General features: G+C 43.7%; 1 protein-coding gene across 1 annotated transcript in view; it reads left to right on the forward strand.

Moving 5' to 3' along the window:
• Pcca (propionyl-CoA carboxylase subunit alpha) overlaps positions 1–25,722 on the forward strand; it is a 273,582-nt gene that overhangs the window by 216,228 nt on the left and 31,632 nt on the right. Inside the window, exon 21 of the mRNA XM_041674725.1 lies at positions 1,630–1,683. Coding sequence (XP_041530659.1) covers positions 1,630–1,683 — 54 coding nt within the window. The remainder of the gene's footprint in view (positions 1–1,629; positions 1,684–25,722) is intronic.

Below are 25,722 nucleotides of genomic sequence, written 5' to 3' on the forward strand. Positions count from 1 at the left end.
TGCTTAGAACCTTCTCAGTTGCAAGAGCAGGTTAAACAATTTTGCAGGTGAGGCTGCTGAAGTCTGTGACTGGCTCCCCGTGCACCATTTAGCATCCATTTCCTGGGAATGCTTCTGACTCTTAGAGGTCAAGAGAGCAAGACAGTAATGGTAATGCTGTATTTGCTTTGATAGTACTGGGCAACTTGTTTTTTTTTTTTTTATTTCTCTTTGAAAAGAATTGCATTGTTCTCGTTGTTGTTATTGTGTGTTTATGATGTGAGTTGGGCACACATGAAGTAATAAGGGCGGCGGCGGGGCTGCGTCCCCAACACCCCGGCCGCCTGCCCAGCTAGCTTATGCCCCGAAATAATTACACGGACACTGTATTCTTTTAAACACTGCTTGGCCCATTCTCTTCTAGGCTAATTCTCACATATTAATTTAGCCCATTTCTAATCATCTGTGTGTAGCACCCCAAGGTGCGCTTACCGGGGAGATTCTAGCCTATGTCCATCCTGGGTCGGAGCTTCATGCTGGGAGCGGGGCATGGCGTCTCTCTCAAGCTCTGCTCCTGAGAGGAGAGCTGTCGCGTCTCTGACCTCACTTCCTCTTCCTCCCAGCGTTCTGTTCTGTTTACTCCTCCCACCTATCCTCTAACCAATAAAATGGGCCAGGGCAGTGCCTTTATTAGCCAATGACCTTCCTCCATCACACACATGTACCATGGTTTGTGTGTTGGTTCTCTCCTCCACAGTGGGTGCCACAGATCCATTCAAGTGGTCAGGCACCCAAGCACTTCTACCTCACTGCTCTTGTCGTTGCTGTTCCGAAGAACAGCAGTTCACTTCAGTAGCCAGAAATATATTTCACTATTTGGAGTTTTATTTCACATGGTTTTAGTCTTTTCACAGAGTGGACAGTTAGGTTTCTAGAGTTCCCAAACCAAACCTGCGCCAGTTATCCCTATGAGGTTTTCTCCCAGTCCTTCTGTGGCCGCGACAGACTCGCCATTCCTGGGCTCCCCTGCCCAGACTTTCCTGCCCTGTTCTCTGTGACTGACTTTGGCTCAGTGCTCCTGATGCTCTGAAGCACGATTAGTAAAAGCTCAGGGTCAGAAGTTGGGGTTCAACCTGAAGATCCAAAAAGCAAAACAGCCAGCCACTGACTCTTACCTTAACCTCAGTCTGAAATGGCGATTTCACCTCCTGGAATCTCAGAAGAAGACTGTCTCTGAGATCTGTCTTCCCCCATCTTATATTCCTCTCTAGGGTTGGGATTATAAAGTGCACCACTGGGATTAAAGGTGTGTGTCACTATGGCTACTGGGATTAAAGGTGTGTGTCACTGTGGCTACTGGGATTAAAGGTGTGTGTCACTGTGGCTACTGGGATTAAAGGTGTGCGTTACCATAACCTGGCCTATAAGGCTGACCAGTGGAACTGTTTTACTCTCAGATCTCCAGGCAGTCTTTAGTTATTAACATACATTTGAAATGTCACTACAACACTCCCCTCATTTCTAAGCCAAGTGTTCTAGGGTATGGAAGAACTGCTTGGTGGGTGTTTGCAATTTTTGTTTGGTGGTTGTGAAATTTAGTAATTTTTCCCCTGTGGATACAATTTCACTTTATATTATTTTTTCTTTTAGTGTCTTTCTCGAGAAGCAGGTGGAAGCATGAGCATTCAGTTTCTCGGCACAGTGGTAAGTTCGAAAAGACACTGTGTATCCTCTTGCCCAGAGAATCTGCCGTGTTTCTGCTCCCCTTCGTTGTGATTGTATTTTTCTATCAAATCCAGACATCTCTGTGTGAGAAGCAGTGTATGTGCGAAAGCTTGTGAGTTGGAAATATTTCAGTTGCGTCTTAGAGACAAAATGCCTCTCTAGTTTCAGATTGTTGCGTAGTTGTACTTTTTTTTTCCATTGCAAAATTTCTCTGTATTCTTAAGAGTATATTATATAAAAACAGTGAGCTTGACTTCTTTTCCCCCTCAGTTTGCGTTCTATCTTTCTGTTAGGTTCTTCACATCTACCGTTCTAGTGAAATTGAATCATAGTTTTGTATTTTCATTATTTTCATGTAAATCCTGTTATGTGTTTGGGTGTTTTCTTTTAAATTTTGATTTATTACTTTGATGTGGCTTATCTGGTGTATGGGTATTTTGCCTGCCTGTATATCTGTTCACCACCTGTGTACCTGGTGCTTGTGGAGGCTACGGGATCCTCTGATGGTGGGTGCTGGGAATGGAAGAGCAGCCAGTGCTCTTAATGCTCTTAACTATCTGTGGAGCCCCTATACACCTCCTTTTAATGGAGATATTTAATATTCTTTTTTTTTAAGTTTTTTAAATTGATTTTATTGAGCTATACATTTTCCCCTGCTCCCTTCCCTTTCTCTCCCTCCCCTCCTACCCTCTCCCGTGGTCCCCATGCTCCCAGCTTACTCAGGAGATCTTGTCTTTTTCTACTTCCCACATACATGTTTGCCTCTCCTAGGGTCCTCATTGTTGTCTGGGTTCTCTGGGATTGTGAATTGTAGGCTGGTTTTCTTTGCTTTATATCTAAAAGTCACTTATGAGTGAGTACATATGAAATATTTGTCTTTCTGGGTTTGGGTTACCTCACTCAATATGATGTTTTCAAGATCCATCCATTTGCCTGCAAATTTCAAGATGTCATTTTTTTTTCTGTTGTACAATATCCCATTGTGTAAATGTACGATACTTTCCTTATCCACTTTTTGGTCGAGGGGCATTTAGGTTGTTTCCAGGGTCTGGTTATGACAAACAATGCTGCTATAAACATAGTTAAGCACACGTTCTTGTGGTATAATTTGAGCATCCTTTGGATATATACCCAAAAGTGGTATTTGGGTCTTGAGGAAGATTGTTTTCTAATTTTCTGAGAAATCACCACACTGACATCCAAAGGGGTTGTACCAGCTTGCACTCCCACAAGCAATGCAGGAGTGTTCCCTTTACCCCACATCCTCTCCAGCATAAGTTGTCATCAGTGTTTTTGATCTTGGCCATTTTTACAGGTGTAAGATGGAATCTCAGAATTGTTTTGATTTGTATTTCTTTGATAGCTAAGGATGTTGAGCATTTCCTTAAGTGCCCTTCAGCCATTTTAGATTCATTTGTTTAGCGTTCTCTCAACAGAGGTCACTGGCTCAGGCCTGTTTCCATAGATGTCCCTGGCCTGGACTCCACAGAGGTATCTGGCTCAGGCCTACTCCCTCAGTGATTGCTCCCTTGTACCTGCTTCTGTGGAGTTCAGGCCTACATCGGCTCAGACCTGTTTCTGTAGATGTCCCTGGCTTGGGTCCAGTCCTGCAGAGGTCTCTGGCTCAGGCCTACTTCCTCAGAAGTCCTGGACTCTGACATTTAATATTCTAATGAATAGAGGGGATGCATTTTTATTTATCTGTGAATCTCAGTTGAAAGCTATTTAAATTGCCTCTACTTTTTTGCTGTTATGAATGTGCTTTGGTTCTTGGATTTAAACATTATTTTCAAGCACATCTAGGACATTTTTAAATTTCTCTTCATACACTGACTCAAAGCTGCGAACAGCTGTATGACTGGTCATGGTTTTAGAGCTTTTCTAGGCTTTAGGACACCACGCCCAGTGTCATGGAGTACTTTGTACCCCAAGTAGTACAGTTCTGATTACTTGCTAAGTTTGTTACTTGTGTTTACATGTAAGTTTACAGTTATCGTTAGTGCCAACTATAGTTTTCAGAACATTGTTTAAAGGCATACTATAAATCTGTTGTTTTTCTGCTACTGCTGTAGAGCGTGTCTCTGTGTCCTCCTATGAAGTATTTGTAGTATGCGGCACACCTGTTTACGTCTTGGAGGCAACTTGTTCAGAATGTACACAGACACTAAAGTTAGTTCCGTGGCTCTGAGAGTTTGTTGAGGGCATTAGAAAAGCCTGTGGCTTGGAAAAAAATCATAGTAACCTTGTAGCAATGTGATATAGACATTCTTGTCTTAATGTTTTGCCATCTAGGTATAGAGATGTTTGTATAATGCATAAGTGTATAGTATATGTCTGGTGGATTATGAATAGGCAGGCCCTTGTTCAATGTAGCATAAACTTTGCGTATTTAATCTCAGGTTTCAGTTACTCACAGTTCTTCTAGTTAGTCATTTTATAAACAAATATTTTAATGAATGGCATGAGAAGTCGTATGATATACTTTTTTGTCTGTGTGTGTGCATAGAAAAAAAGCAAGCAAATTGTTTTAAGGAATTGGTCACACACTTGCAGAGGCTTTGCAAATCCCAGATCTTCAGGAGGATATATACTGGTAACCCACGGAAAACAGTTCAAATCCACAGTTGGTCTTCTCACTGAGATCCTGGTTGGTTCCCATGAAATTCTTCAGCTGATTGGATGATGCCTTCCTAATTATGCAAGGCAGTCTGCCTCACTGAAACTCTGCTGATATAAAATGTTATCGTCGTTTGGGAAAACATCCAAGTTAACTTGGCCAAATATCTGGGTTCTGGGGCTTGGCTAAGTTGACCCATAAAGTTAACCATCATAGAAGAATGTATCCATCTTCTAGAGAAGTGGTTCTCAACTGGTGGGTTATGACACCCACACCATTGGAAAACACAGATATTTACATTATGATTCATAACAGTAGCAAAATTACAATTATGAAGTAGCAACAAAAATGTTGTGGTTTGGGGTCACTACAACACGAGGAACTGTATTAAAGGGTCCCATTAGAAAGGTTAAGAACCACTGCTCTAGAAGGATCTGGGTTAGTAACAGAGCTCTCTCCTTCTAGACTAGGGTAACATGCCTTCTCTGCAGCAGCTCATCTGGACAGCAGTCTGTCAGTACACAGTGACCTGTTATACTCTGTCTCGTACACATGGAGTTCTGCTGTGAATTTCTCTGCTCCCAGTACTCAAGCGGGGCAGAGGCAGTGGGCTGACGGTATTGTGTGTTCTGTGTGTGACTAGCAGTGGAGGATCCGTGTGGACAGGGCGGATGGCAATGGACTGTTGTTCTTCCTTGTGAAGATACTTGCAGAAGCTGCATCAAGTCACAGGCCATGGAGTCAGTGGTCTTTGTGAGAAACTTTGCTGCGTCTACTCATTAAGTTGATTTCTTTTAATATTGATAAGCATGGTCTTTAGTGTTTGAAGACAAGTTTAATAAAAATGCTTGTTTTAACTGATTGAAAAACAACTGATACCATTCATTTTTTTTACTCTGAACTTTGAGGAAACTTCATTACTTTAAAAAAGCCTGTTTTTATTAACTGTTAGCTAATACAAGTGTTAGAAATTACATAAACTATAACTACATAATTGTACGGGCACATTTAAGAGACATTTTATAGTCAGATGTGGTGGCACATGGCCTATAATCCTAGCACTCAGGAAGTGAGACAGGGAAGGATGTTGAAGTCGGCCTGTCCCTAAATCTCTAGAGTTGGGGATTGGCTCAGCCTAGCAATTCTATTTGTTTCTATGTTAGAGAACTGGGGCCTTTCTTGCAAGCCGGGCAAGCATTCTACCACTGAGCTATCCCCCAGCCCTGTGGTGTGAAAGGGTTAGGCTGGGGATCACAATACAAGTTCTTATTCACAATCTACAAAAGAAGGTGACTTTGGAGGAACCGAGATATCCCTGGCTTAAAGGACGACAAAATAGCCTCCTGCAGTTCTGGCTGGTAGGGAACTCTGGGTCACTATCCTCCCCAGCTCACATTCTTAAGGTGAGGCAGAGGAGGCACACACAATGGGCAGCCTTCAGGGAGAGACAGTGAGCTCAGGGAATCAGATACACTGCAGACAGCTTCACTCGAGTTTCTACCCCCAGTTCCTACACATCAATCCTCCAGAGCACAAGATGGTCATTTTTTCAGTAGAGTAAGAAAATGCCAGAAGCTCACAGAGATTTGCCTCCTTAAAATGGGGTGTGTCACTCCTGTCAGAGGTAGCTCAGTTTATCTCAGCACACAGCCTGGAAAGCCGAAAGCCCATTGTCCGTAATGCAACCCTAAGTAGTCTTACTAAATAAGAATTTGAAGACAGATATTGGGGTAAATGCTGAAAGATCAGAGAAGTGAAGGAGCCAGCCGCTTGAGAGACTTCTTACCTCCACCGAATTCTAATCCCAAAGGGAACATGATTGCATCTCCACGAATGCTCAGACTGAATCCTGAGCCTGTCTCATGTCCATTTTAGTAGATTCCATAGTCACAAGAAAGGCAGGGATTGGAGAAGTGGGGGATCTATTCTTCTGTCCCCTCGAAAGCTTTAGCTCATGACTTCCAACCCAAACAGAGGATCTCTCCTTTCTGCCATACTGTTTGACGACAGTGGACAATCACCAGATAATGCTTCAGTAGAATGAAGGCAGCCTTCTGAATGAGAGGAGTGGTACATGCAGGGTGTGTTTATGCCCTTATGTCTAGAAAAGCACAGTTGGCCTGGGTGTGTATGTTCTGTGTATTTTACCTTTAGAATCTGTATTTGACTATTCTCCTGTTTCTCAAATGTAGTTTATGTTTACTACTGTAGAGGTAGTGGGACCTGGGAAAATGGCACCAATAAATGAGGTATTGCATTATAAGTAAATGCAATAGCCAGTCGTAATGAATAATCTGAAGTAAACTCACACCTACCCATTGCCCCTGGCAGGGACATGGAAGCAATATCCAAGAACAATTCCATGTTGTTTTTGACAAAACTGAAGTCATATGACTTGTCTAGTTTTCTTGAAGTTATTTCACAAGCACTCAGAATTCTCACATGACTCCATTCTTGGACCGTGTTTGGACATCTCCCCCCTTTTTATTGTTTAAAAGCAGGAGATTCAGGGTGGTTATAATTTGAGATGTTACAGATAAGTCTAATTGTCATTTGGTGCATGAGCATCCTATAAGCAAGCAAATTATAAACATAATGAAAAATATTAGTACAGTGGAATCATTGTATATAATACTCTGCCACCAAGAACAAGGATGCAAACTATGTCCAGTACTATTGGTAATGTTATTATATTAGTTAGAAATATCTAGAGAATAGCTTGAAAGGTGACCCATATGATTAAGCCTATATTTGCCATTTAATAGGAACACAAATGATAATGTTCTATGCAAATAGAAAGTGATTCAAATCCCAAGGGGAAATTAAATGCCACCCCTTCTTCAGATGAGTGAATGAAAGTCTGTTATGGTCTCAAGATCCAGTCATAAGCACAGAATCATTAGTAGAATCACTTCTCTCTGGGTGCACAGGGCCTTAACTTGGCCCTACATATGCAGACTTAAGTTCTAATGATACTGTTATATCTCCTTTAGCTGTGGATCTGCTGTCTTTCTGGTCACCCTGCTATCACTGTCTCCCGATGGCCTGGGGCCAGAGGAGCTGAAGAGGAATCCATGTGCAATGACAGATGCACACCCTTTGTAATTTTCTTCCGTAGAAGCAAAACTGGGGTAGATTAATGCACCAGCTACTTATTTCCTTCTGCAACAAAACCAGGGAGGTTCGTGTTTGCATGAGTATGAGTTTATTGCTGGAAATAATCCTTCAACATAGGAAGAATCTGAACTAATAGTTAAGGATTTGTGAATTAACAATAATAGATAACTCAGAACAGCCTGTTCTAGCAGTTGGGCTGAGGGAAAGGAAATATTAATATATTGATGAATATCTGACCATGAATCCCTCCTATACCCTTAGATAAATCATCAATAAAATAAGTATCTGCCTGTGAAATGGGAGATGGTTGGACAATTTTTGTAATCACAAATTCAGTTTGTATGAGGAAATCCCATAGCTAACCAGCTGTATGATAATTTACTATCCATCTATAATAATCTGCAAATGAAGTTTGAAAATCCATAGAGTTCTGTGAAAGCTGATTGTTAGTTGGGAGTAATATAATACAGCAAGGATCAAATCCATATAATTATTTACATTGTGTCTTGCCTGATTTATTAATTGAGCAAGAAGAGTAAGGAAAGTTGGCATCCCATAGCCCTTATGATGTAAATAAATCCATTCCAAAGGTTTGTTCTCTTGTGCTATCATACCTGTAGAAGACAATTTATTGGGGAAGATGAATAAGCTTAAAGGCAGTAAAGGATCTACATGATACATAAATGCTTCTTTTATCCTGGACTCCAATAGCTGCAGTTCTTTCCTTGCGTCTCGACAATATTCGAGGACTGTCAACACCATCTCTCCTTCTAGGGTTTGAAGTAAATACCAAGCACCACTCATGAGGCTGAGAAAGAATTGGGAAACTAATTCCATTTCCCTGCCCTGCCCTCACTTACCTAGGCTGTAAAGGTAGCATTTTCACAGGCTCTCTTAAATGCTCCTCAAAAAGTAGAGCGATTTCGATGAGATTAGATAGATTGCTCATTGCAGGCTTCACAGCCCCCTTCAGGCCATGGAAGATGCGTATTTAAGGTATGGTGATGGGTTTTTACTTTTGCTTTTGCCTGAATGGGGAAAATCTTTTCTGCCTTTTACCAATTTTAAGGTTTGATCATCCAGTTTATATTCATTCAAGGAGTTATCTGTCCCTTCTTCATGATTAATGTCCTCCATACCTTTCTTAAGCATTTTATAGCAGTCCAAGTTAATGCCAAGTGACCCACCCAAAACTTAATGGGGATTTCCCCTTGTTTATATGTCTTTACAATATTCTTTCAGACTCTGTCCCATACCGCTTCATCTAAAGTTCCTTTTTCTGAAACCAGGGACTATAATAATAAACAACTTGCGAGCAATATAATAGTTGTGATTTTAATACTTGTGCTCATCCATTCTTTAAAAGATGATTCACATCTTGATATAAGGCAGAGTCTTCCCGGCTTCTGCCCCATGATTCTCAGGCACTTCCTGCTGTGAGGGTCCCCAGTCTTTCATCTTAGAGCCAGCTTCAAGTCCCTGCATTGCTCTGAAGGTGGTGGGACTTGGGAGAATCGAGCTGATAAATGAGACTAAAGTCTCATGCTCCACACCTGGGAGGGGCCCTAATCCAGGAACAATTCCGTGTGTTTGAAGAAACTGAGGTTACAAGACTCTTTTTCTTGCTCTCTTGGAGTTCTCTGTGAGAATTCTCCTCACTTGGCTCCATTCTTGGACTGTGTTCTCACAATATGACTCTGTATTAGTTGCTCCTACGTTGCTGCACATAGGTAACTCAGGACGTCAGAGATTCACTGGTAGTCCTGAAGAAGAGACCCTAATCAGATTCGGCGTGGCTGATGCCTCAGGCTCTTGTGGAAGGGCTGGTGACCTCTTTCTCCCAGGTTCTGGTGGTGGTGGCATCTTTGGCATCCCATGGCTTGGAGCTGTCATTCTAAGCTGCTGTCATTATGTAGACCTTTCCCCGTGTCTGTGTGCTTTCATTCATGTGAATCTAGAATACCAGTTAGGAGGCTTGGGCTCACCTACCCAACCCAGTCAAAACTCCCTAACTGCTCACAGCTGCAAAACCCTAGTTCCAAATATGTCCCACCCATGAGGTTCTGAAGAACATCACATTTTAGATGGCATTGTTCAGTGCAGTATATTTAAATAGACAAGAAAGATTATTTGACATGTATGAAAATTAAAATAACTCAGTTGTCCTCAGCCCATTGTTTCTTAGGTCTGCTCTTCTTATGCCTCACTCAGACGTGGCCATTTATTTCCCCAAATGGTCTCACATCTGTTATCATCCCCATAGCAGGAACCACCTCCTCACTCACTCGGTGAGACACCTAGGGAATGTGCCCGGGTTTAGAACTATGTAAACACAGAGGTGTTAAATAACACCTGGTGTAGATGAGCTGGTAGAGCCTGGATTACACTAGGTCTTAGTTCTTAAATGTCAAGAGTTCATTCAGAATAACCCAGGGAGCTCTCCGAAGAAGCTGGCAGCGGCTTTTGCTGTTTCTTCACAGGGCAGGGCAGAGGGAGAGGGTGACATAGACTCTCTTCTTCTGAAGCTGGTCCTTGGAGCCCCTTTAGGACCCCCTCTAATTAGGCCTACACTTTCCAAAGAGCCCCCCCTCTGAACCCTGTCATGCAGTGGTTAGAATCTGTCAGGCAGGGAGCACAAACACTTGATCCAAAAATCCTGTTAGTAATTGCCCTTAAGACAGAGGTGCCTGTTTCAGGTAGCGAGTTGGTTGGGCCCCACATTTTTGGTTAAGCCATCAGTCTGTACACCAGACAGTCTAAGCTAACAAAAAAACTGAAAAGGCAGTGTTTTCTAAACCAGAATTTTTCACACCGAGCAATAAGGATGATTTTTTTTCTTTTAATTTAAAAACGTGGAAGTTACCATTGTGTTCATTAAATTATAATCATTGTTTCTATTTAATGTTTGAAGCACTGTATTATAAACATGCATATTTCACTGAGACTAACTCTCCCCACCTTGGAGAGACCACACCAATTCCCTTGAACAGCCTCTCTATAGCTGTGGTGTTGGTGTTCACCAAGGGCTTGAGGAACTATCAATTTCTGTCTTTGACACTTAGCCAACCATCTTAATGAAACCAAATGATGCTGAAGTTCTCAAAGCTAATTTGAGTCTCAAATTGTACATTTTAAATTAAGTTTTTATTGATAATAAATATACTTTATTTCTTATTAGCCTTGAAAGCTTGAGTGATAACATGGGTAGAATAAACATGTTTTACAAAGATTTACCATTAAGGAGTCTATTAATATGACCCTTGGTGCAGCAGCACAATTAGATTTCAAAGTAAGGGCTTATGAAGTAACAGCGATTAATGACAACCATCGGAAACAATTTTGAACTCCATCAGTTTAACTCAGGAGGGTAAACTTAATATGATAATTCATCTAGTTGAATCGCATCAGCCTAGCGGGAAGAAGGTAAATATGTGACCCTTACCTAGCTCGTAGATGGATGCTGTGCTGAGAGATTTATCCGTTCCATTAAAGAACTTTGGGGAACTTTGGAGTTTCTGCAATTGTTCCCTCGGAGGCTGAAAACCCAACCTGATCTCATACTGGGACCATCCTGGTTTGCATATTTCCATAATTTGCCTTTGCCACTAATATGACAGCAAGACAGAAATAACCATTTCTAATAATATCAGATGGAGTTGTGGAGGACAGCGTTTTAATGCCGAGAAAGACCTCCCTGTGGGGCTGTTACTGCTGCCGCCGAACAGCAGCCACGCAGTTGCACTCGAGGCCTCTTAATTGATTCGTTTAATTAGCAAGAGCTGAAGCCAGTGCTGTATCTTGTCATCCGACATTGCGGCTCTCCAGTCTGCATCCCTCTTAGAGACAGAGGAGCATCATCAAAAACGTCTAAGAATTCACTTCTGAGTGTTGAATTTTTAACAAAACAGTCTCCCATTTGTCTGAAAGTCAGATTGTTAGAAGATGAGAAGTAGATTTGTTATTCATGCCTCATCTTTGGAGTAATAAGTGACATCATTATGTCTGGGTCTCACCTTCCCAAAGATGTGAGAGACCCTTGCCAGTCTTCCGTGCCTTGTAAATGTTAAGAATTCCTTGGCCACTGGTGTCTGGCTCAGGGAATCTCCCTCCCGTCCCTTTCTCTGCATCTGTGGAGTATTGGAAATGACATGGAAGCTTGTAGCCACTTCTCACACAGTGGTCCACTGTCTACCTGTTCCAGCCTGCCTTTGTAGCATCTGAGCCTTACCTGCTTCTACTTTCCACCTGAGTTTTTTGCTTTTTAAAGCACTGAGCTGGGTTGTCTCCTTGCCCACCACTTGCCCTGATGCCCACTTCCCTAGAGAGAGAAAGTAAGATGGTGGGGGTGAGGGTGGTGGTGGTGTCCAGTATGGAAACCAGAGCCTTCCCCACCAGATTTTACATATACTCTCCTACATGCCCACATGCAAGCGCACACAGCTCCCTCCTTCCCTGCTGGGCCGGACTGTCTTATTCCCCACCTTTTAGAACCAGAGCAGTTAGTGGCAGGTTGCTGATGGTTTTCAGATGTGTTTATTTCTATAATACTCAGCTGACAAGTAAATTAATAGCATCCCATCCGCATTTCCCCCTAAATGTACAAAGTCTGAGCCAGAGTATGGATGAGAGTTTATGTTTGTGCTTTAAATGTTGTGAGTTAAGCATTGTTTTTGCGGCAGTGTGTGGTCTATGGAATGAATATTGAGCTCCAGTCTAGGAATGCACACTTGGAATGTGAGTCTCTTGTTTATCCTTGTGAAGTTGGTGTGCTGTGTTTTTTTATTTATCATTTTATCAGCATGCATCTGCTTATGGTGTTTAGGTGCTAGTGACTCACTACATTGATGGAGTCAGAGGATAACTTTTGGGAGTCACTTCTCTCCTCCTACCCTGTGGGCCTCAGGATCAAACTCAGGTCATAAAGACTGTTGACAAGAGCCTTTAACCAAGCTGTTTTGCTGGCCCTGACATACTGTACTTTTTTAAAAGTTTGATTATAAATATATAGTTGTGTGATGCATTTTTGTTTTTGCCTCTGAGTCCCAGGCAGATGACATTCAAACAATCCAGGGAGACACTATGATATCATTTGTGTGCATGTGGACATGTCCGTGTATGCCACATGTATCCAGATGTCTGCAGAGGCCATCAGGTATCAGGTTTCTTACAGCTGGAGTTACAAGTGGTTATAGGCACCCTATGTGGGTGCTGGAAGCCAAATTCGGGTTCTTTGGAAGTGTGGGAGGCCGAGGTTCTTAGGCTCACAGACGATAAGCACTGGGGGAACCAGGATGTTAAACACACAGGGCTGTCTTTTTAAAGGGAAAGATGTATAGCCTGCTTTCCACGCAGAAGGCTGGGTCTACGTAGATGTGGTTAATAGTCTGTGATCTTTGCACTATCTGTGTGGCAGAAACCACACTGGATCCTCTGCCTATAGACTCTAATCATGAGCTGATCAATCTACAGAACCCATTTTTGTGGAAGATGTTACACGTACTTTATAAACAGTTTCACTGTAGTCATGTCTATTATTCATCACCAAGAAATTTTACAACAAATTGTGCTGTGCTAAATATGCTTAAAATAAACTACTCAGGCTTAGACATCTAAAGTTTGAACCAACACCAGCTACGGAATTGAACTGCTTTCTTACCTCCTGTGGGTTGTTACTCTACCGGTGTTGGCAGAGGACTGAGGACCCCCCTCCCCCAACATACAGTGAAAGAGCAGCAAGTGCTCGTAGTCACTGAGTCACTGGCCCAGCCCCATTTTGCAGGTCTCCACAGGTGTTATTGCACCTGCAGAAGGGAGTGACAAACAGTACATTTGAGCACTCTACAGGGACTCAAGATGGGCTCTCTGCCCATCCCCATTTTAAAGGCTGACCTAATGAACAGCTGAGACAGAAAAGAGGTGGGGCAGTCTTTTGGACATGGTGAACTAAGACAGTAACTGTTAGAGTTTATACACTAGCTATTTCCCTTACCCCTAAATAAGGGAGACTTCATCTCAAACAAGGTCACTTTGCAATGTCATAGTGTCCTTGAAGCCTGATAATTAACTCAGGTAATTAGCACTGGGACCCTAGAATTACATGAACTATCTCACAATTGGGGATATTCATCATCAAATGGGTGCTAGCTTGGGAAAGTCACCTCTCAAAAGCATCACCTGGGGTGCTGACTGTGGTCTGACAGCTTGTCGCCTCCTTGGGCACCCTGCAGCACCATCCCATACCCAAGGGAGAAAATGCCATGAAATTAAATAGACACGAAAGAATGGAGGAGACCCTCAGAAATGCCTGAGTAAAGGGATGCTTGTCATGTACTCAGCGTTACCAGGGAGACCACCTAACTTCCACAACACTGAAAACCAAGAAGAGTGGCTTCTTGAACAAGCCGTGGAACTGCTGCTCTCACCACTCAGCCAGATGCTGTCTCCGGGACACAGTGGTGGTTCTCCTCCCTATTCAGCTGGTAGCACCAAACCAAGCATACATGAACATCACATAAGCTGCTTTCCTTTTTGTCTAGGCTGGCCACCACACTCCCAGAAACTGCCTGTCTCTACCTCCCAATGCCAGCGCTGGAATTATATGACTAGGACTGCATGAAAGCCATGCCCAGGTTTTCACATGGGAGCTGGGGATCGAATTCGGATCCTCATGCTTGCACAGCAATTGACCAATTTTCCCAGCCCTGTGTTTGGATTTTACAATGAATTTTCAGGTACTCTGTGGCCTATTCATCTTACAAACTGAATGGCACCCTAGCTGATGTGTGAAGGACAATTCTAAAGACCTATAGAGTTGTGCACTTTGAGGACACTGAGCTATATAGTAAAAATGATTTTATTCTGAAGATTTAGGTAGTATTTTAGATACTTTGAAATAAGCAGACCTATAAGGCTCAAGACACTATGATATCATTAAGCAACCACATATAATTGAACTAATCCAATTATAAAGTCATTTCACAAACAAGCCTACTAGTGTAGAGGGGGGATGCTTCCCCTTAGGTATGGGGGCATCTCCCCAAGCTCTGTTCTGAGCAGTGGCCACTACACCTGCCACACAGCTCTGGACCTCCCCTCGTCCATGCCCACCCCAGCCTTCTTCCTGGTCTACATTATCAGGAGAGTGTCCCTTATGCCACCCCATCACGCAGTCCATCTGTCTCTGTGGCCTTTCAAACAAAACACACTAAACATCCAACTTACCATCTACCTTATGGCTTCTCTGCGTGGTGCTCTTCTGCCTCTGAGTCACAGGCAGATGACATTCAAACAATCCAGGGAGACAGTAACCCTCCTCTTTCAAGTTCTTCAGTGAACCCCAGAATCCTGAGAACACAGCCCAATCTCCTTGGTTCGGTCTGTCCCATCTAGCTTCTGCTATTCTCCTCTTCCCTCCCAAACAGACCTCTGTCCCCTTCCTGACACCCTCACTAGCCAACCTGCTCTTCCGTAAATGCCTGGGACATCTTTGGGCAGTGAACTGATGGGGTTCCCTTCTGACCACAACCTAGAGCTGCTTACCACCACTGCCAAGCACCCTCACCCTAAAGACCCCGATTCCGAATTCCAGTCCCTTCCTACCACCTTCCCTGGCACTGTAAAGTGGAAGAATCTTAAGCTGGGGATCATCTGTAATTCTCTGCTAACCTTCCCCAAGCTAAGACTGGAAACTTGCTCATGGTTGCCCCCTGGCTCGTGGTGCAGCAAGTCCCTCTGCATCCACTGTAGATGGTCCCATTTCAGCCCATTTGCCAAATCAGCATTTTCTTATTTGTCCTAATATTCGGTGACTGTTCACGTGTGTCTTTACACCTACACAAAACTATGATCAAACTGGTTTTATAAATGCCAGGTGTTCCTTGGTGACTGACAGCTTGATCCAAGGGATATTGCTTTTCATATTTGTGATTACACCTAAACGTCATCTCCAAAGGAACTTTTTCCAGTTGAAGATTGCCATCTATAGAGTTTTCCCTTTGGATCATCTCTGTTACTATCATGGTAACTTAGAGGGGAAGACCCACTTAATACTGTGGTGTCAGTTCCTGTATGAACACACACCGTGTTCGCTGTGCACGGCCAACAGCAGCACTGTCTGAGTCCCAGGCAGCTCTGCAGTCCTTGCGGCTTGCAGCAGGCTTTCATGGAGGTACTAGCACGGCCTGGTCACCACCTGGTGGCTTGCCATCTCCAGCCTGCAAATTGTCCCCTGGAAGCTAACTACACAGCACATTTTACTTGTAGATTCTGATTTATGGAGGTGACCGAGGTTACTGCCCTTAAAAGAAGAATTTGTTACTTACTTCCCACCAGAAGGAGCAGCCATACCATGCAGGCCCACAGGAAAAACTGGGGGGGGGGGGGGGGAGAGGGGGAAGCAGGAGACTTGCCAGACAGAAGGATCTTCATGAGACATGGAAAGAAGCCCTGCTGGGCTCCCTGGAAAAGTACAGGGCAGGTAGGTGGGGTAGGTAGGATTCTCTGGTCAGACTAAAGGGGAGTCTCTAGTTGCCCAGCACTTTGTCCTAAATGTTTAGGGAAGGGGAATGGTGGTGTGCTGTAGGAGTTAAATAAAGGGTGCTTCGCTTAGTCGGTTTTCTTGACTTTCCGGGTGGTACGGTCTGTCCTTGAGTATGTAAGTGCCTTCTCCAAATGTTAAACCATTATAAGAAGAGAAATGAAAACTTCACGGGCTCTGGAGAGCTGGCAGAGTGGTTAAGAGTGTGCACTGCTTCTGTAGAGTTCCCCAGTGTAGTTCCTGTGCTGGGCAGCTATACGCACTGGTGATTCCAGCTCCATGGGCAACTGAACTCACATGCACATGGCTACACACAGCTAAAAGAAAGCAAAACTTTACATGCATATATACACATATACATACATACACGTTTATACATACACACATACACATCTACATACACACACACAGGCATGCACGGGGAAGCAGCAAGTAATCAGAGCCAAAAGAACTAAACTCACAGACACTGGTGCTTACATTAGAATGTGCATTTATTAACCGGAGTTGAGGCATATTTCCCTCAGAGACCAAATCTTTAAGCTTGCCCTCCAGGGTAATCAGGAAGCTCTTTACCATGGCTGTAGAACCAGCCTAGGTGGTTCTAGGTGGCAGTCTGTGCAAGATTGCTGCAAGAGCGCCCCCTGTGGCCACTCTTCAGTTTACTGCGCCTCTTTGCATTCTCTGCAGAATTACTCTTGGGAGCGATTAGGCTTTAACAACCCGAACCATCGCTGCAGACCTGTACTGCACAGAACCCTAGTTCCCTGGCTGCTTTGATTGGAATTTTCAGTACCCCCACAGCCTTTGGTCATGTGCCTTCACAGACGGTGTAGCCCTTATATGCTGAATTTTTGCCAGTGTAACCCTCAGAACTTGTAATTTCCCATGTCTTAGGGTAACACCCTCTGAAGCACGCAGGCTCAGGGGGAAAAATATCTAATGAAAAGAGCCCTGAAAGAGTTCATTTCTAGTCCCAGTAATGCTTTAAACTGGTGATGTGACCTCCTAACCCTCAGTTTTCTTTGTTGTAAAATTAAAGGTTGGGGTCAGTGACCTCTGAGGTCTCTCTCAGCACCATCCTACCCCGAGAGTGATTGCATCAGGCACAATAGGCAGCTTGCTCCAGACAGTAGCCGAGCATCACACATGCAGCTGGTTAGCACCCTTGTCTCTCTCTCCATTCCTCAGCTCTTCAGTCTCATTAGGGGAGACATCACTGACTTCCCACAATGCCATGGCGTCCTGTAACTTAATTTCTGGGGACACACATTGTGCTGCTCCAGGCTCAGTGCTAATAATCAAGATTATATGTTCTGCTTACAGTGACTTTTTTTGTGGTTTCTGGGGGGGAAATGCAGATGCTTTTCAATTATTCTAAGGAAATTTTGATTAACCCCCTGGGTAGAGTTCTCTGTACCACCTGCCATGGAGACGCAGGTTTTATTGAGCAGAAGGTATAGAATTGAATTGCTCTTATTTGTTTTCTTTCTGGTGCCTCCGGTACTATTTCAAGTTGAAGCATTTTAATAAATATTTAATAAATATCTGTCTCTAATAGGTCAAAACTATTATAAAGTAAATCTCCTTTGTTCTCCAATTTCAAACGCAAATAAAGTCATTTGACTTTTAAGTGGGATTTGCAAGTTACAGACCCATTTTTCCTTACGTATATGACTAGTGGGTTCTCGTTTTGTTTTGTTTGGTGCCAAGGATTGAAAAAAGAGCTTCAAGCATGCCAGTCACAGGCTACTGTGCCGATCAGCCTAGTCTCAGAGTCAAGGTGGCCTCCTGTCTGTATTCCCTTCTGATGAGATTACAAGCATGAACCACCATGCCTGGCTTGAAATTCTCTTTAACTGGCATAGCCGGCTCGGCCTTGGTACACACTCGAAGGCGTGAGTACTTCAAAGCAACCTCCGCACAGCACCGCTGCTTTGGATGCTGCCCTTGTTGACGCCTTGCGTTTTACTGCGCTCTCCTGGTGTTCTTTCGTCTTGTGCAATTCTTACCCTTGCCTGTGGTTAGAATATTTTATATGCCTCATTTATAGAGGATTGTGAAATGCATGCCTGTAAATGATTTTACAAAATTTTATTGAAATATAATTTTATTTGAAGTATGCAGGCCAGTCATTTTAAGTCTGTTCATTGAGCTCTGCGCTCCCCACCACAGTCAATGTTAGGATGTTTGTCACCTCCAAAAGAACCCCTGTACCCATTATCCATCACTCTCTATCTGTCTGGCCCTCCAGCCCCTGGCAGCCATTTTTCTTTCTGTCTGCATATTTGTATTGTATACATGTCATAGAAATGGAATTGTGCAGCTTATGATAGCTATGACTGAGTTTGCAAGCGTTTGTCCACATCCTATCGTGCGTCAGCACTTCCGTTTCTTTTTGTGGCTGAATACCTTAAAAATGTAAATGTGCATCGCTTTGCCTGTCTGTTCTTTACCTCATTGGGTGGCTCCTGTCTTTTTGGATGACCACGGATAAGGCTGTTCTGGATACTGAAATGCCAGTTTTCACTTTTCCTGGATCTATGCTTTGGTATAATTTCCAGGTCATACAGCATCTGTGTGAATTTTCGAAGAAAAGTAGCTGCACTGTCTTCCATCCTGAATATATGGGGGCGAGTTCTTCTAGAGCCCACCATATGCTACAGTGGGAGGGTTATAAATAGAGACCATTCTAGGCTACATAGGGAGACCTATTTTAGTAGAGCAAACTCTTCTGCACCAGTGTGTGTTATCACCTTTTATTACAGATATCTTGGTTCTGTGACCAAAGAACTTGTTTTTAAATGTTACCTGTGCTGGGGTTACTCTTTGCTCCTTTAGAGTTGTAATTAATACAGAAGAAAGCATTTATTACTTTATTTTTCTCTATTGCACTGTGCGTGCATGTGCATAAGTTTGTGCACACTCACACTCTCAATGTGGCTCCTTCTTGGAGGTCAGAGGACTACCTGGAGTACACTCACACTACGTAGGTTCTAGGAACTGAACTCAGGTTCTCAGCCTTGGCAGTTAGCACCTTCTGCTGAGTCATCTCCTCCTCTTTTATATTTTAGAACAACCTTAACTCTCACAAAACAGAGAACATGCATTTTAAATGAATATGTATGTTCTACTTCATTTGTTTCTGTTCCTTTCTCAAAATGTTTTTGATATTAAGCAGGCAATACCTTTCATTTCCCCACTCCCACCTCCTTAATAACAATGTGTGCTGTGTGGGAAGGCCTTTCTATAGAGAGGCAGGAAGAATAAAGAGCAACCTTATGACGCTCATGTATTTTACACCCGGGAATCTTGTAACATTTTGTGGTTTAAATCAACTAATACACCCCCAGGCAGCTTCCTCTTGTTGCCTGTAAATGGATTTTGCCTTGGAAGTTAGACACTGCCCACTTCTGTCAGTGTGCCCATCACCTCGCTGTCTCCTGCGCTGGAGACCTCCTCCATGTGCTTCTGAGGGATAGAATAGCTGACACTGTATTTAATTAGCGCTAAGACTGTGGAGAAGGAAAAGCATGTTAAGTATTTTTCCTACACACTAGGGCAAACACAGTCCCGTGTACCCACTGCTGTTCAGTGGACGGCCAGGGCATCTGGGATCCACTTAGGCATCCACTCATTCGCTGAGCATTTGTTGGGTCCTCTTATGTGTGGAATGATAGTCTAGGTGCTGGGTAAATAAACCGTTTTTTAACAAAACAGAAATCTGAATCACAAACAAGTTGCCCTGGCAACCAGTTGGGGTATACAGTACAACTAAGCACAAGTTCACATCCACACGGGTTCACTTTTCTCCCATCCTTGCAAAACTGAAAGATGGAGTTGTGGTGGGGCTGGGGAGGGTGGATGAAAAGCAGGATATGGACTGTGGGTTACAAAGCTTGTCACTTTTTTCTGCCACTTTTGTTTTGTAAACATCGTTCTTGATTTCCTTTTGTAACCATCATTATTTCAACAGTGCATGGCCATCCGCTTGTTTATAGCAGGTGTTTGCAGGGTAAAGCCCCAGGGCACCCACTAGGCAGTTGGGAAGATACCAGCTTCTCTACTCTGGCTGGAGCTTGCTCACCCTCTCAGTAATGGCACCCACTACCTTGCAACTCCAGTGAGAATGAATGGGGTATTGCGTGCATAACACTTAAGTGCTTTTCTTGAGCCACGGAGTCAGTCACTCAGGAGCTCCGACTTGCATTTTAGAGGCAACTTTCATCACACGAGTAAAGTCTGATTCCCATTCATTGCCAGAGCTGTTTCCTGAGAGCAGCTACTTTAGATCTAGAGAATCCCTTGTGCCTGTTGGAAACTCTGAGCAGGAAGATATTCTCCAAAGTCTGTTGTCTGTTTTCTTTGTGACTTCATGTATTTTGTACTAGCTCTAGTTCCCCATGCTATGTAACAGAATGTTAGCAACCTAGAACTGTGTTTATCTGGGTGCTTCAGGATGCTTTTCAGGAATGTTCCATTTTAGGAGCTATGTGTTGAGAGCTGTGGGAGATGTAAGGTATTTTTCAGGTCTGCAGGTCTTTTTTAATAGATCGCATTTTAGAAAAGCACCTTTGGCTGGGCGGTGATGGCGCACGCCTTTAATCCCAGCACTCGGGAGGCAGAGGCAGGCAGATCTTTGGGAGTTCGAGGCCAGCCTGGTCTACAAGAGCTAGTGCCAGGACAGGCTCCAAAGCTACAGAGAAACCCTGTCTCGAAAAACAAAAAAAAAAAAAAAACAAAAAACAAAAAAAAAAAAAAAAGAAAGAAAGAAAGAAAGAAAGAAAGAAAAAAGAAAAAAAGAAAAGCATCTTTGGGCCACACTGCTCAATTTCCTCTTTCACAGGCTCCTCTCTGTTCATCAACCCTAATACTTGAGTCACCTGGCCTAATACTTGAGTCTAAAAAGGGGCGGCAGAAACTTGGAACAAGAAAATACAGCTTCTCTGTATGCCAAGAGGTACCGCACACTCCTGACGTGGCTCTCACCACAGACAATTTCTGTCCCCGTTCATAGCCATTGGTGATGGCCCAAGAGCCCTGGGATTGGAAATCTTGGTGCTGTTTCCTGCTCTGCATGTAGCTTTGGGATAGTGACAGGTCTCTCTGCCTCTTCATCTGTGATAGAACTAGTCAGAACTGCACAATATGGCCTGGCACCATGGCCAGTTCCTAGCAGTTATGGAAGATTGTTCTGTTGACTGGCTGGAGAAAGATGGCAGCTGTCACCTCACCGTCCCTGAGAGCAAGCGCTTCCTCTGACAAGGCTGTGTCATCAGAGCCCAGTTCTCGGGATAGATTTACTCACCAACCATTTTTTGCCAGTTAATCAACAATTCTGGAAACATGAGTTTGTGAAAGCTCTCTGGTCTACCTCATTATGGTAAAAGTAACATTAACCCAAACCAAAAAGACACCCAGAAATGGGCAAGGACTAAGGGAGCCTCCAGAGCTGGGGCACAGAGATTTTCCCAGTAGGAGTGTAACAGGACCACCAACCAGTCCCCACATCATGTCATGGTGACGTAATATTAGTTATGAATTCTCAGCCCTACCTTATGCTTGTCTCCCTAGCTCTTATAGCTTAAATTAACCCGTTTTTCTTCATCTGTGCTTCGCCTCGGGGCTTTTTACCTTTCTTTCCTTCTGTCTACCCTGCTGCATGTGTGTCTCTCTGGCAGCTGCCTGCCTGGCTGGCCCCTCTTTCTCCTCTAAATTCCTCCTCCTCCTTGTTCTCTCTACTTTTTCAACCCAGCCTATGCCTCTACTTTCTAGCTATTGGTTGGTTAGCTTTTTATTGGACACATCAGGTTCTTAGGCAGGCAATGTAAAACAAATGCAACACATCTTTATATTATTAAAATAATATTTTCAACACAAACAAATGTAACAAATAGTTAAGGTAATATTCACAACAGGGAAGTTGCCCATGTGAAGGTCTAACTAGCGGGGAGAGAAAATCGTTAGTGGAGGGGCTAATTAGATGAAGAAGTGTGGGCAGGACAGACTTGTAACTGCCTGTGAAAATGCCTTGGGCTGGGGAGCTGGTCCTTTCAGAGCTATGATATTTGTCCTTTTCCACCAACTACCTAGGAGACGTGTGAAATTAACCAGCCAAACCCTGGTTACTAATTGAGTTGCAGTCCATTCCAAAGGTTCAGGCAAGGGTGTCAGGAGTGAATGATAGGGCAGTTATGTCCTAATTAAGTTTGTGTTAAGATCACTCTAGGGTATGGACACTTACAGCTCGTATACAGGAACCTCCAAATCCAAATTCCAGTTCGCTTCCTTGTACCACGGTAAATTCCCTTTGTGCCTCTCGTCATGGGTCACACCGAACTCAGAAAAGTGGTACAAGCTTTTGATATATTTTGTAAGTCTAGGGCTCACGGATTAAACTCCACAGGTGCCTGATATTGAAGATGGGTGCAGTAGCCCCTCCCACGTCTCCACCGTCCATGCCTTTAGGTACTTGCGGTCAGCCTTGGACTTAAGAGATTATATGGGAAACTCCTGAAACAAATAGGTCGTAAGTTCTCAATTATATGCCATCTAGGCAGTACGATCAACTCTTACATCATTCTGCCCGCGGTGTGACTGCCGCCATGGTCCTGTGCACCCACATGGCATACACTGCGGTTCTTCTGGTTGGCTGCACTCAGGCACTGCTTCCCTGTGCTCAGGAAACTGCGATGGCACAGGATAAAGGGGAAGAATAGAGGCACTGGGAGTCAGTTGCCAGAGAGCAGTTGTGAGGTGGCGCCTCGCAGTGAAAAGGTAAAAGAAATTCTTCTTAATAAGGCAAGAAGAAGAAACAGTCACCAGTGGTGGCCGTTAAGACCTGTGGTAGAGATGAATCTTCTGAGTAGAAACTATACAGAAGGAAGAAATGTGCTGTGTTTGTCAAAATGCAAAATTTAATAGTTAAATTTTATCTTAGGTGTGTACATCCTTATGAGGTTTGGGCACTGTGGAACTGTGTTCTAATCTTGGGGTCCTATCTTAAAGACAGCATGTATTACCTAATGTTTCTAGTAACAGAACTAAAACGTGACCAAAGCACCCAAATTTGACTTTGTGTGACATCACATATGGCTTACTCCACAATTCTCATTGTTATCAAAAGATAAATTTGGCCTATACTGATACTTTCTTGAATTCTCTGAGAGGAAGGAAAAAGGGGGTCAGGGTGAAAAAGGGGAGTCAAAGTGAAAAAAACCATCTTTCACTTTTACAATTTTAATCCCTCATTAAAAGTATGGCTTGCTTTATGATCTGAAAAAATGCCATTTAAGTCTTTATATTAGGAACAAAAATGAGCCTTTCAGGAAAAAAAGGGGGGTGTAATGGGGTGTTAGAGCTTAATCTGCATCAGGCTTTTGATTATTTCTAGATTTTAAGAAGCTTCCCGCTGTTCCTAGCCACTGAAACAGCTCTAGCCCTGTCTGTCCAGGCACCGGCCTTCCCGTCATTCCACGCTTTGCTGGCGACCTTCAGCAAGCATCAGTGTTGAGCTAGCAGACCTGACATGTTATCCAACACAAGCTGCTCCCTGGACCTTCAGTTCTCACTCTTACTTTCCATAGACAGACTCTGGAGTTAATGATGGTTGAAGGAATCACCCACCAGCCTGTGGATCTTCATTTGGACTGCCATTGGTCCAGCCATTGCACTTACTGAGAAGTAGTAACTGACAACTGAAACAGATCTGAGCTCAGAGCTATGAGTTGGAAAGCACAGTAGATCATTTTGTTTTTAATTTTAAAAAATGAATCATATATTTTTGATTCTTTGACATTTTAAGTTATGCTATTTCAGTGTGTGTGTGTGCGTGTGTGTGCACACGCGTGCACATGCTCGCTCACGTGTACACATGCAGATGCACGCCTGTCCAGAAGCCAGAGGAGCCAGGGGTCAAAGTCAGTGTCTTTTCTCAGTCTCCAGCAAGTCCCATGGGCTCTCCTGTCTCAGCTCCCTGACCTGGAGTACAGGCATTACCACACCGACTTTTCTGTGTAGGTGCTGGGATCCACACTCAGGTCCCACACATGACAGCAGGCACTTTAAGCACAGAGCATCTCCATGACCCCTGTGTCATTTCTCTCAACGTAACTCTCTGGTTTGAAGGTTACCACACCGTTTACAAAGCAGCATGGGGCGAGCGCATTCCCTAGATTGTAGGGACCCTCTTTGTGTTCTTCCCATCCAGGGACATTAGTCCCCAAATTCTGTCTGCTTTGTGCCAATGAGCTTCCTAGATAGAGAGCAACAATGTGGGTCTCAATTTCACAAATGTTAAAACAAGATCCAGGAGGAAAAGGAAGTAATTGATTAGCAGGGGCCACTGCGCTGAGGAGGATGACCTGCCTTCAAAGACTTGTGCTTTGAGTTTCATAGTATGTTTAAGAAACAGTTTACTTCAAAGGCCCTCACCACAAGAAAATGGGCTGTTTTCCTGCTATTCTTGTCCACTGGCTCAGTATTACTATAAGTAGCTCATATCCGGCCCTCTGTGGTCTCAGGTGGTCGTTTGTGTTTCTGATCCTCAGGCTGAAGCTGTAAGAACTCTGGCCCTATTTTAAGTCAGTAGCAAATCCACACTGTTTGGCAGGAGTTGTTTGAGGTTCTCATGAAATGCTTGACACTCTGACCCATCTTAAGGGAAATGCTTAGATGCTATAATCAGTATGCATAGGGATTATGGCCTCCCAAAATAGAAAGCCAGGCCTAGGCAGACTCACCGAAGCGCACCTGCAGGTTTGATGCATTGTGATCACTTGGTACAGCCATGCTAATTTCTAAACAATGTGCTCAGCGTCTTTGGGATAAAAGCCTGACTGGGTTACAAAGACATCATTGTAAGTATTTGAACTTGCCCTTTCTCTCCTGTGGATACATCTGGCATATATAGAATTTAAGAGGTCGCACTTAATACTGGAGTCTTCTAGATAGTACCAAATTCACCGAAAGGAATCAGTGACTTTTTTCCCCTGAAATTCTCCACGCAGGGATTATGTTCATGGAAAGCAGCTCCCAATGATTTGGGGTAGAGCCCTCCTGGCAGGTACTGCGGTCAGAGCTCTCCTTAGGTTAGGTGTAGTGGCACTGTTTCTCCTTCCTGCCTGTTGATGCAGTTCATTGATTACACCTGGGCTTATCCTGAGAAACACAGGCTTGAGGCGATTTCAGTACCTCTACCCCTCCCCGCTTTCCCTCTCTTTCTCTGTTTAAAATCAAGAGTAAAGGTTGGCTTTCCTGCCTCAGTAGAAGCAGAGGGAGTGAGGACAGAGAATGAGGTGTGTGGTATGTTTAGAAGAGAGACCATCCACTCTGGGCCTTGACGATGGCAGTGAGGCTGTAGGCACTGGGGTCCTGTGTGCACATGAGCCACTTAAAGCACTGCCTGGAAAGCAGTCACTGTGGCAACAGTCTGGACACTCCCTCTCGTCAGTCACCAGACACTCCTGCGCAACAGGGCTTTCATAAAGAACCTAGGCTGCTCCAGGTGACGTAACAGCATCTGCAGCCAGTGAGACTGCTCAGTTATTACCTCACAGGGGTACACTATGGACTGTATTGTGACAAGACTCCAGGGTAACATGTATAGGATACTGCGCGTGCGCACACACACACACACACACACACACACACACACACACACACAGAATGCTAAACCTAGTATGGACTTTCCTTCATGATTATCTGGTCTTCTCATAAGAAGCAGACGTTATGCATGTATTCCATAACATTC

The sequence above is a fragment of the Microtus oregoni genome, unplaced genomic scaffold, assembly GCF_018167655.1.
Source record: "Microtus oregoni isolate MIOR12 unplaced genomic scaffold, Mior012 000001F_ref0000356, whole genome shotgun sequence".
Taxonomy (NCBI): domain Eukaryota; kingdom Metazoa; phylum Chordata; class Mammalia; order Rodentia; family Cricetidae; genus Microtus; species Microtus oregoni.